A 12,071-nucleotide genomic window follows, 5' to 3' on the forward strand; every position below is an offset into this window, starting at 1 on the left:
AGAAATATGTAATTCAGCCACACACAAAAAAGAAGGGAATCCTGCCATTTGCAACAACATGATGAAACTTAAGGGCGTTGTACTAAGTGAAGTAAATCAGACAGATACTTCATAATCTCACTTAAAAGCGGAATTTAAAAAACAGACTCATAGATGCATAGAACAGATGGTGGGCAAACCTTTTGAGCAATATTTGGCAAACCCTCCAACCTTTGAATTGAGCCTAGCATGGAAATCTAAGCGAGGTCTGGAATGTTTTTTTCCCCCCCCTGCTCCCCAAGCTGCCGACCCTGCAGGACCAGGCTTCGTGAATTAACTGTTTCACACCTGTGAAGTCTCTTGCTCTGGGTCTGGCTGCTCCAAGACAGCAGGGGAGCTGAGCAGCCCTGCCCACGTGACTTCGTGGGGCCAGCTCCCGGTTTCTCACGACCCTTTGGGTCTCTAGAGGGTCAGTCCTTTGGGGTGGGGCTGGGGTGTCTGCGCTGACCAGCTTGGGGGGCTTTGGGGTTCCCCCTGCCTCTCCTACCAGGCAGGAGAGTGAGTACAAACACGGGGAGGTACGTGGGAAACACCCCGCCATGGCGGGAGTGGTAGCGATGGCCCGGCTCCAGAAGTGGAAGTTCCTGGAGAGCCCTGTGATTTTAACTTTGAAGGAGCAGATTTATTTTGATTCTTCCAAAACTATTTTGGGTGAAGGAGGAGTCAAATTATTTTTCTTTCAATTTTCTTTTCTTTTTTGGTTTCAGGTGCATGGTATAGTGGTCAGAAAATCCTCCTTTACATCGTGTTCCCCTTGGTATTTCCACTACCCCAACTGGCACCATACATAGGTATTGCAATATTATTGACTATAGTCCCTATGCTTTAATTCCCATGTAATTTTAAATTTAAAAGAGCAAATTTGTTTTGATTCTGTGGAAATGGGGGGGTGGTAAATTTTTTTTAACAATTCTGAAATTTTTATACTCTCACCTTGGCTCTGGGTAAGAGGTGGCATCAGAGGTCACTTCTACTGGAGCTTTTGCTGAAATGAGCCCCCTCCCCCACGGGAGACTTCACCAGAATTCCACCAAATGGGGGATGGATTCTGCCTCAGTACCCCCCAAGCTTCCTGAGCATTTTTGGCACCTGCACCCACCTGGTAGGTATTGCCACTAACTGTTAGGAACCCTGGCTCCCAATCCAGAACATAATTGCCCCGCCCAAATATTTAACTTCCGATCTAGTTCTTTCAGGGGTGTTGTGTTCCTCATTATCTTTATTCCCCAAATACACCTTTGATCAAATAGTCTTCTCCAATCTTCTGAGGTGTAAAGGATTTGTGGTCTTATAAAGGGCTCATTTCTCTTTCTCTCTTCCCCACAAAAGACTCAAATCTCCAAGGATTTATTTCCAGTCATCGTCCCCCGCCCCCCACCCTCACCCCATTCCACCCTCTAAGGGAATCCTGAGTGGCATGTTGCAATTCAAGAACTGTTGGGTGACAGGTTGCCCATCGGACAACCTTCATGTCAGCCCTTCAAGGGAGGACTACATTTCAAATCTTGGCTTCACCTCTAAGCAGGAGTATGATTCAAGTTTGGTCCATTAACCTCTGAAACAAAGTCTCTTGATTTGTGCAATCATAGTATGACTGCTTTTTCTAAAAGATGAATGTGAGGATTAGAACTGGGTGTAGGGATGGGCAGAGTAGAGACTCTAATGTGAAATTTAAAAAAATAATCTAATAGGCAGGAGGTATAGGGGTCAATTGTAGGCACTTGGGGAAAAACAGAGGCTCTGGTCTCATTGCCTGGGTTCAAATCCCAGCCCCTCCTCCCATGAGGCTGCTATGATCCAGGGAAAGTTAATCACCTACTTTGTTCCTGTATTTCCTCCACGGTGCAGATGGAATACGTGCCCACACCTCACAAGGCTGTTGTAAGGATTAAACACAAGGAAATGCACGTAAAGTACAATGACTCATTCTGTAAATGACCACAGAAAAAAAATACCCACCCCACCACAGCTATTAATTTTAATAAAATGTAGAAAATGCAAGAGAGGAAATTTTACCCTAAATATTCATGGTTATTCCTATGTAATGGGATTAGGGCCATCTGTGCTTTGCTTTTCTACTTTTCCATATTTGTCAAAGTTCTGCAAGGAACACGTGAGTTACGCTTAAAAAAATAAAACTGTAAGGTTCACACACTTGGAATAATGACGAGTAGTGATTTTTCCCACCCTGTGAAATAGTACACTTTGTAAGACGTCTCCTTCCCAGCCCATATTACTTCGTTAAAAAGATAAAGTACACTTTTGCAAAAAGATGATTGTATCACAAGAATCTTTAATGTTTAAAGTTTACTCATGGTGGGGGTGTAACTTGTGTTTAGGAAACGGTGCCAAGTGCCAACATTTTGAGACCCCTTCAGTCCACGTCACTGCACTCCACACGGCTGTCTCCTGTGCCCAGCGAGGTCACAAACAGAGTGGACCCTGACTTTTCTCCGGCTTAGACCAGCTCTGCTGGTGAGTCCTTTCAAACTCTCCAGGGCCAGTCCACCCAATATACATACATCACCTGTTCCATAGAAAAGAATAAGATGGAAAGTTTCTCAATGTATTTTGGAAGTTTAGCACATCTCTGGTACAAAAATTCAAGAAAGATAGCACAAAAGCGAAAGCACCAACAGAGCTTACTTATAAACAGACATGCAGAAACCCTACACACTACCTAATAGTACTGAAATGAATACAACATTGCATTAAAAGGTATAAAAGCACTGGACTGAAAACTTAAAAGGTACACGTGAAATACTGCACTGGAAATCCTGAATACTCTACTGTCCCACCCCACCCCACCACCACCCCGTGAGGGTCAGAAACCACGGATCTGCCTCCAGACCTTGCTAGTCCTCGGAGACACTGTTGCGGGGGCAGGGGACAGGGGGGGCGGCCTCCCGCAGAGCTCTGGCCTCCTCCAGAGCTTCTCTGTATCGGGAAGGCCAGGCCTGGGGGTCTTTCTTAAAGACCCTAGCCAGGAACTCCATGATCTGCATCTTGGTGATTTCACGGCTGGCACGGGGGCCCCAGAAGAACTCGTATTCGGGTGGCTCCACGTGGGGCACGCGCTGGTACTTCAGGTAGTTTTGCTGGACGAACTCCTCGGTGATGAGCTTTCTCACGTCTCCAAAGGTGGAGTGCTTCTTCCAGGGCCGCAGCCCCAGGATGCGCAGCACGTTCCAGACGGCACTCTCCCTGGCGCCCCGACCCTTCACGTAGATGAGGCTCAGGATCATCAGCAGGAGGCCTGTCATGGGCATACGGTTGCTCAGCGCCACCCTGTCCAGCTCCTCGGGCTCCAGCGCTTTGACCAGCGAAAACTCCATCGTATGCAAGCTGGTGAGCCTCAGGTGGAGCCCAAAGACTCGGGCGAGGATGAGGCTGGTGCGCCTGAGGATGCTGCGGCACCATTTCTTGTAGCTGCCAATGACATCCCTCACCATGTCTGGGAACCAGATGATCATCCTCTTCTGATCCTTGACCAGCACGTACCACATGAGCTCGTGCGCCTTCTGCACCAGCTGGGCCGGGGCGGGAGCAGCGGGACCCGGCTGGGCCGCGCTCGGGCCCTGGTGGGCGCAGCCCTCCTGCGCGGCCTGCTGCAGGGCCTTCGGGTCGTCCTCCTCACTCTGGGCCTGGGGCGGCGGCGAGGCCGGAGGGGCGTCGGTGGGGCCTAGGGGTGGGCCGTCTGGCCCCGCGAGGGTCGCGGCCTGAGACGCGGGCGCAGGGGGCTCCCCGGGAACCTCAGGACTGCCGCACACCTCGGAGGTGGAGGCGTCGGCTGCAAAGTCGGGATCGCACACATCCTTACTTTGTTCGGACATGTCTGCTCCGTCTGACAAGGGCAGGGCCTCCGCGTCCAGGAGCTCTTCGAGCCTGCTGGGTCCGCGGGCTCCAGAAGAGGAAGTGCGCGTAGCTGCGCGCGGCGCCTTCCGCAGCGGCCGGGCTGGGCGGGGCGGCGGCGAGACGCGCCAGTGCGCCTGCGCGCCCGCGAGCCGCGGGCCGAGCGGCCGGGGAGGGGGGGCGGGGCGCGCGCCCGACGGGGCGGGTGAGGGCCGAGGCCCCAAGGAGGGTAGAGACTCGGCGGAAGTAAAGACCCAAGGACGCCAGGTGACCTGTGTGCCCTAAGGAGGCCGCGGGGAGGCGGGGAGGGAGGATGCGCGCTGAAGAAGGAAGGCGCGAATGTAAGAGGAAAGGTGTTCATTCCTTGGGAGGTGCTGAGGTAGAGTTTGTCAGGAAAGGCGAACCAGGTAGACCCAGAATCACCCCAGAGACGAGGCCCCGAGAAGGAGCCCAGCTGAGGTGTCACCTCGGGCTGCCTGACAATGAGTGTGAGGACCTGACACCGAGCGGCCACCCGGGACGGTCCGAGGGCGTCCACAACGTGATAAAGTGGTCCGAGATTGGACTCCGGGGAAACACCAATAAAGTCCGAGTCCCTCCCCAAGCCAGAGGGGTTATCATCACATCAGAAAGGCAGCCCGTGGCCCACCCACGCGCAAACGGACCTGTCCTGGAGGGTCTAATATACTAATGACATCTGCGGTGCTTTCGTGATAACTGATTTTGGGTCATGTGGAAGTTATTTTGACGTTTCCTTCCAGACCCCAGCATTCGATGATGGCCGTCTTTATCAGCACAGACTGGTGCGGGGTTGTTTTTTCCCCGGTTTGCCCAGCATCCTTCTCCCTGGGGTGACTGCTGGGCCCTCCCGTCTGTGTCCACGGGGAAATGTCACCGTCTCCCAACACTACTGACTGCCCCCGCGGTGGCAACCACACCCACGACTTCGTGGTGCCGAGGATTTTGTGTGGTAGCCGCTCTCAGATGGCAAGCCGTCAGGGATGCAACCTGTTTGGGGGTCGTGTTCCCCGATTTCTGAGAGCAGGTCTGCGCGGGGCAGAACGAAGCCGACGCCCCCCAGGGCCGCGCCCTGAGCGGAGCCTTCGGCGCCTCCTGGCTCCCTCGGGGCAGCGCCCCCTTCCGGATGGGCGGGCGCCGCCTCCACTCTGTGGACGGTCGGTGGCGTGAAACCGGGAGCTTGGGTAAAAATATCGCCTTGACGTTTCTGGTGCTCTATTCCCGGTATTCTCTTTCGCATTCCTCACTTTATTTTTCTCAAGAAAGTTGACTTCGAAGGACTTTTCATGCCGCTTCTTTCTCTTTGGACCTTGAGGGGCGTCACCCCCACACGGGTCCCTCCAACAGGACTTCCTAACGTTTCCCTTCACGAGGGTGATTCCTACGTATCTTTCAGATAGGGCTTAGTGGGATTGTTCCCATTTATCGTTTCCTTCTTTAATGTATAGATGTCTATTTTTCTGAGTTTATCTTGAAGAATTGTGTCAGTTATATTTTTTATTATTTAAGGATGGCTCTGCATCAATTTATTGCCCATGTTCCTCTTAAAAATAACCCTCATTTCTTGATTTTATATTTATTCATTTTTTTCTTTCACTTGATACTTATTATTTTCTAACTACTCAGGTTAACTAGTTAGTTCACTCATGGTATTTTTAATAATGAAAATGTTTGGGTCAATTATTTAAATCTCAGCTCAGCTTGGGCCTTGGGCCATTGTTTTTGCCATTGTAAGTTTATTAAAATTGCATCCTCATATTTTACCCTCCTGGATTAAATGGATTCATGAAATTAAATTTCAGACTTACGCACAGTTGTGAAAACACACAATTACATATATAAAATGTATAAAAGCAATTATAAAACAGTTATGACATTATTAAAGCTCCTGCTGCAATGAGATACCAGAGCTCTGGCCAGAGGGCTAGTTGGGTTTCAGTTGCTGCCTGAGATGGTCTGGACCTCATTCTGGTGAACTTGACCATGGTCCACAGTAGACCCCCGACTTTACGACCACTCACTTCTGACAGAAGAGCTGTTTAACCCTGTACCAGGGTCTGTGGGGGAGGACCACTGTGAGGAAGTAAGCTCAGAGGGTTTAGAGCACTGGAACTGATGCCCAAGTTTGGAACTAAGTATGAGATAGACCCCTAGCATACTTATGCCCACCCTTGGAGCACAACTGTCCACTGCTGAAGGGATATCGTTTCCACCCAGGAAAAGATCTGCTGAAGAGGCTCCATTTCCCATCAAGAAGAAAATTCATGGACACAGCAGGAGCTGGGAATTAAAGCTTGAGATAGACTTCAAAGTAGAAAAAGCATACCTAAACCTCATTGGAGGGGTCAGCAGCTTGGTCACTACCTAATAAGGTGCCTGCTTACCCATAAACCAGAGATGCAGACCTTCATAAGGATAAGGAAAGGGACAGATGATACCACAGAGAAGAAGAGAAAGCCAGTACTTATGAGGCATCCACAACATCTTTTTTTTTAATAGATTTGGTTTTTAGAGAGACAGACAGACATGGAGTTGTTGTTCCACTTATTCATGCATTCATTGGTTGATTCTTCCACGTGCCCTGACCAGGGATCAAACCTGCAATCTTGGTGTATTGGGTCGAGGTTCACACCCACCGAGCTACCCACCCGGTCAGGGCCTTTCACAACTTCTATAACTCAAGTGTCGAGATTTGGGTCTGGTGCTCCAGTGATAAATTGGGTTCCCTGGGTTCTCCAAGGTTGACCCTATTTAATATGGAGGAGTCGTCTCAGGGCTAGCAGCTTAGAAACTGAAGCCTGAAGTTTACAAAACATCTCCCAAACAAACTCCCGAAGGGCTACTCTTTAAATCAAGATTCTGTAAATCAAGTTCCACAGATGCAGGAAGTAGATGGAGAAGTTACAACAAATTATTCTGGTGCAGACAGTTTTGCTGGTGGGTTGCTTCAAACTCTGTAATGTGAAACAGATTACACAGCTGTGGATAGGCTGTTCTTGGCAGACTCGGGACTAGGGGGAGAGGCCTGTCCTGGCACTGGTTTCCATAGTGAACAGGGGAGGGCGGGGGTTGTCACCCCAGAGACTCCAATGGACAGCGCGCATGCTCACAGCACAGAGGCCCAGGGGCCCCAATGAAACGTGAATCCTTCTGGCTCCCTCCTGTTCACATAGCTGCAGCCTCAACCTTGGAGCCCCCATACCGGCCCCAAACGCAGGCTAAAGGATTGAGAAAGAGAACTTGCGTTACTGTGTTCAGCAAATATTGCGCAATAGAGAACGTGGGCCTGAAAGAATTACATTTTAGACTAGTAGCTCAGCCTGAGGGGGAAACAAATCCATCCAGACTGTTTTGACAGCCTGGCCCCTTTTTGTTAGAAAAGAATAAGAAGCGAGGCCTGGAAGTGCTGCTTTTCACAGTTGGGAGGGGCCGGGGGGGGGGACTCGACCCTAGCCCCTAAGCCCCTGCAGTCTCCCCCAGGGGCCCAGTGCACATGCCCGTCCAACTGAGGCCCAAAGACACTGAAACGGACCTTGTGGTTCTGCCCAGGCCCACAAGGCAGTCAGTCATTCTGCCTACACTCAGGGATTGGTCTTTAGGAACATCACCTGGAATCGGAGATAAGCCTGGAAGTGGGGGAACAGATGGATAAGAGGAGGCACAGAGACCAATTAAGAGACCTTTTCCAGGACTCTACATGGAGAAAAAAATGATGGCTTGTGTTTCATCTTCACTCTGTGACTATTTATTAAATGCTACATTTCCAGCATTGTTCCTGGGGATGTAATGAAGACATTTACGGTGTCTGAAATCCATAGTGAGGGGAGATGGTGGAAGGAAAGGGCCATAAACAAACAAGAAAACAAGTAATCAAATAATCGTACATGTGATACATACTGCAAAGGAGACATGATGTTGTCACAGAGAATAGAGGAAACCAGTGATTGACAGGGATGGCGAAGCTGGTATGAATAATAAGCAAATGTGAAGAGAGACTGGATACCAGGAACAGCCAAGATTCTGCCTTTGGGGTGGCAGGGACTGAGCAGTGTTGGGTGTGGCTTGGTTATGGGTCTGTTTCCTGAGACGATTCAGAGAACAGAGTGGGCATGCCCAGGAAATGCCTGGCTATACGGGTCTCAAGAAAGAGGCCTGGGCTGGAAAAAGAAGTTCAGGAAGATAAAGTCAAACACATCACCCAGAGAGAGTGCCTAAAGCGGGGATCTTTAAAGGGGACCCTCCGGGCATGAGGGTGGAATAATCTTTCACTGTAGGAAAGTGGAACGCACACAGTAGAGGTTAACAGCTCTTTCCCTTAAACACCTATAAATACCCTCCGGACATGTGTGAGAAAAGCAAAAAGACGCCCTTCTCCCCACACTGCTGCAAGGCCTTCTATGGGCAACACAGCCCCTGCTCTAGAACCACTGAAAAAAATAAGCAGAAGGAAGTGAAGAAGTTGGAGCCCACCAACAGGCCCAGGTCACTTAAGCCCCTTTCCAGATGATCCTATGACTTCCCTCCCTATATCTGTTTCTGGGACATATCAAAATAGATCGCTTCATCTTCATCAATCTCGTTGAGGATAAATCCTGTTTGAGCAGAGCCAGGGTTCAAGTTTGGGGTGCATAATTCTTTTTTTAAAAAAGGATTTTTATTTATTTATTTTTAGAGAGAGGAAGAGAGGGAGAAAGAGAGGGAGAGAAACATCAATGTGTGGTTGCCTCTCATGTGCCCCCCCCCACCCCGGGGATCAGGCCCACAACCCAGGCATGTGCCCTGACTGGGAATCGAACTGGCCACCCTTTGGTTCTCAGCCTGCACTCAATCCACTGAGCTGTTTGAGCCAGGGCACATAATTCTTTTTACATACTTTTGAAATTAATTTGATAATATTTCATTGAAGAGTCTTGTGTGAGGGATATTGGTCTGTAGTTATCTCTTTTTGTACTGTCTTTCTCTTTGGCATGCAATATTATATTAGTGTCAGGTGTACAACATAGTGATTCAACATTTATATACGTCACTATGTAAGACTATACTTTCAGGGATCATTTCTGTAGTTTGTTATATACCTCACTATGTGTGATCACCTTTCTAAGCCTAGTACCCATCAGTCACTATGCAAAGTTATCACAGTATTATTGAAGGTATTCACCTTCACCTTTTACCCACTTCCCTCCCTTACCCTCCCTTTCTGGCAACCATCAGTTTGTTCCTTGTTCCTGTGAGTCTGTTTCTGTTTTGTTATATTAGCCCATTTATTTTGATTTTTAAAAATTTCCACAGAGAAGTGAAATAATGTGGTAACTGTCTTTCTCTACCTGACTTATTTCACTTCACCTAATACCCTTTAGGTCCATCTGTGTTGTCACAAATAGTAAGATTTCATTCTTTTTTATGGCTGAGTAATATTCCATTGTGTGAATGTACCACTGTTTTTTTATCCACTCATCTACTGATGGACACTTGGGCTGCTTCCATACATTGGCTATTGTAAATAACACCGCAGTGAACATAGGAGTGCCTATTTTCTATTAAATTAGTTTTTTGGATTTCCTTGGATAAATAAGAAGTGCAATTGCTGTGTCGTATAGCAGCTCTATTTTTAGTTGTTTGAGGAATCTCCATACTGTTTTCAATAGTGGGTGCACACCCTCACCACTTGTTATTTGTTGATTTTTTTATCATAGTCATTCTGACAGGTGTGAGGTGGAATCTCGTGGTGGTGTTGATTTGCATTTCTCTGATGATTAGTGCCGTTGATCATCTTTTCAATAGGACACATATAACAGTGTACTCTAATAAATGTATGTGAATGTGGTCTCTAGCTCTCTCTCTCTGATAACCAATCAGATGACAGAAATGGCAACTCAGTGGCTGCCAGGTAGTGTACCTGTATGGATGCTCCAGACAAAAGGGTGATTCGCATCCTGGCCAGGACACAGTGGGATTTCATCACGCTACTCAGAGCAACTCACAATGTAAAATTGTGACTTATTTCTTTCTGATAGCTTTCATTTAATACTTTTGGACCATGGTTGAACCTGAGTAACTGAAACCATAGAAATCCAGGCTGCGGATAAAGGGGGAACCACGGTACTTTAAAGACATTGCTCTGCTGTCTTTTCTTTTTCTTTAATTTTCTTTTCATTTTCATTTTTTTTATTTTTAGAGTATTTTATTTTAATTTTTTAATTTTTAACGGTTTTCCAAGTACATTGTCTCCATCTTCACCACCTCCCACCCCAGCTGACATTTGATATTATTCTGTATTAGTTTCAGGTGTATAGCATAGTGGTTTAGACAAGTCATTCACTTTACAAAGTAGCACCCCTAATATTTCAAGTACCCCCGTCCCATGCATACTTATTACAAAATTATTAACTACATTCCCTATTGAGTCAATTTACCTTCCTGTGATTATCTTGTAACTACTAATGTGTACTTCTTTTTTTTTTTTTAAGATTTTATTCATCCATTTTTAGGGAGGGAAGGAAGGGGAGAGAGAGAGAGAGAGAGAGAGAGAGAGAGAGAGAGAGAGAGAGAGAGACATCAGTGTGTGGTTGCTGGGGGTTATGGCCTGCAACCCAGGAATGTACCCTGACTGGGAATCGAACCTGGGACACTTTAGTTCCCAGCCCACGCTCAATCCACTGAGCTATGCCAGCCAGGGCTAATGTGTACTTCTTAATGCCTTCTCCTTTTTTACCCAGCTCCCCAAACCCCCTGATCTCTGACAACCATCAGTCTATTCTCTACCTATGAGTCTGTTGCTTGATTTTGTTCTTTAGGTTCCACATATAAGTGAAATTGTATGACATTTGTATTTCTCTATCTGGCTTATTTTACTGGGCATAATGCCCTTTAGGTCCATCCAGATCATCACAAATAGTAAGATTTATTCTTTTAATGGTCAAGGAATGTTCCCTTTTGTAAACATACAACCACTTTTTTTATCCATTCGTCTATTGATGAACATTTGGGCTGCTTCCATATCTTGGCTATTGTAAATAATGCTGCAGTGAGCATAGGGGTGCGTTCATGTTTCGGGTTTCTTCAGATAAATACCCAGAAGTGAAATTGCTGTGTTACAAGGCAGTTCCATTTTTAATTTTTGAGGAGCCTCCATGCTGGTCCGCCCATGTTTGCGATGTCACTGTTTCCAATGATGTATCTGCTGTCATCCTTATCTCTGTTCCTCTGTAGATATTGTGTCTTTTTGCCCCTTCTTGATGCTGTTAGGTTTTCCGTTTATCATCGCATTTGGGTACTTGGATTATGAGGACCATTGAAGTAGTTTTCTTTTAAGTTTCTTGCCCTTGGTTTCATTAAGGCTCTTGAATGTGTGTGTTTACACTTCTCATGAAATTTAGAAAATTTTCCATCTTAAATCTTTATGGGGTTTTTTTTGGAGACACATGGCATGTATATACAATACAGTATTATGCTGCTTGAAGTTGCTTCACAACTCACTGCTACTTTAAAGTCTCTTTTCTCCGTGTTTGATCTGTGAACAGTTTCTATTGTTGTGGTTTTAAATTCACTAGTACTTTCTCATACCATGTTTATTCTCTCCCTGCTTCCCTCAGGTGTATTTTCTGTCTCACACATTATAGTTTCCAGCTCTGGAAGTTTGATTTTGGTCTTTTTTATCACTTTAATGTCTCTGTCTAAATTTTCAAGCACGTGGAATACAGTTATAATAACAGTTCTAATGTTTTCCTTTTTCTGCTAATTCCAGTACCTGTGTCAATTATGGATCAATTTCAGTTGATTTATTTTTCTCTGTTCTGTTGTATTTTCATGTTTATTTCTATATATGGTATTGAATGACAGACACTTCAAAGCTATGTCACAACCAGTAACACTCTCCATACTCTTTTTTAAAGATTTATTTATTTATTTATTTATTTATTTATTTTTAGAGAGGGAAGGGAGAGGGAGAAAGAGAGGGAAAGAAACATCAGTGTGTGGTTACCTCTCACATGCCCCCCGCCCCCCCACTGGGGACCTGGCCTGCAACACAGGCATGTGCCCTGACTGGGAATTGAACTGGTGACTCTTTGGTTCACATGCTGCCACTCAATCCACTGAGCTACACTAGGCAGGGCTCACTCTCCATACTCTTGATTCATATATTTTGGGATTTAGTCGAGTTC

At 46.7% G+C, this 12,071-nt stretch overlaps 1 protein-coding gene across 1 annotated transcript; it reads right to left on the reverse strand.

The window, feature by feature from the left end:
* Window positions 1-2,312: 2,312 nt before the first annotated feature.
* NDN (necdin, MAGE family member) lies at window positions 2,313-3,987 on the reverse strand. Its single transcript, XM_045825077.1, has one exon. It carries the CDS (start codon window positions 3,870-3,872, stop codon window positions 2,895-2,897), a length of 978 nt encoding a protein of 325 aa, XP_045681033.1. The 5' UTR covers window positions 3,873-3,987; the 3' UTR covers window positions 2,313-2,894.
* Window positions 3,988-12,071: the final 8,084 nt, after the last annotated feature.

This window comes from Phyllostomus hastatus, unplaced genomic scaffold (assembly GCF_019186645.2).
Source record: "Phyllostomus hastatus isolate PE091 unplaced genomic scaffold, TTU_PhHast_1.1 phas_scaffold_555, whole genome shotgun sequence".
Classification (NCBI taxonomy): domain Eukaryota; kingdom Metazoa; phylum Chordata; class Mammalia; order Chiroptera; family Phyllostomidae; genus Phyllostomus; species Phyllostomus hastatus.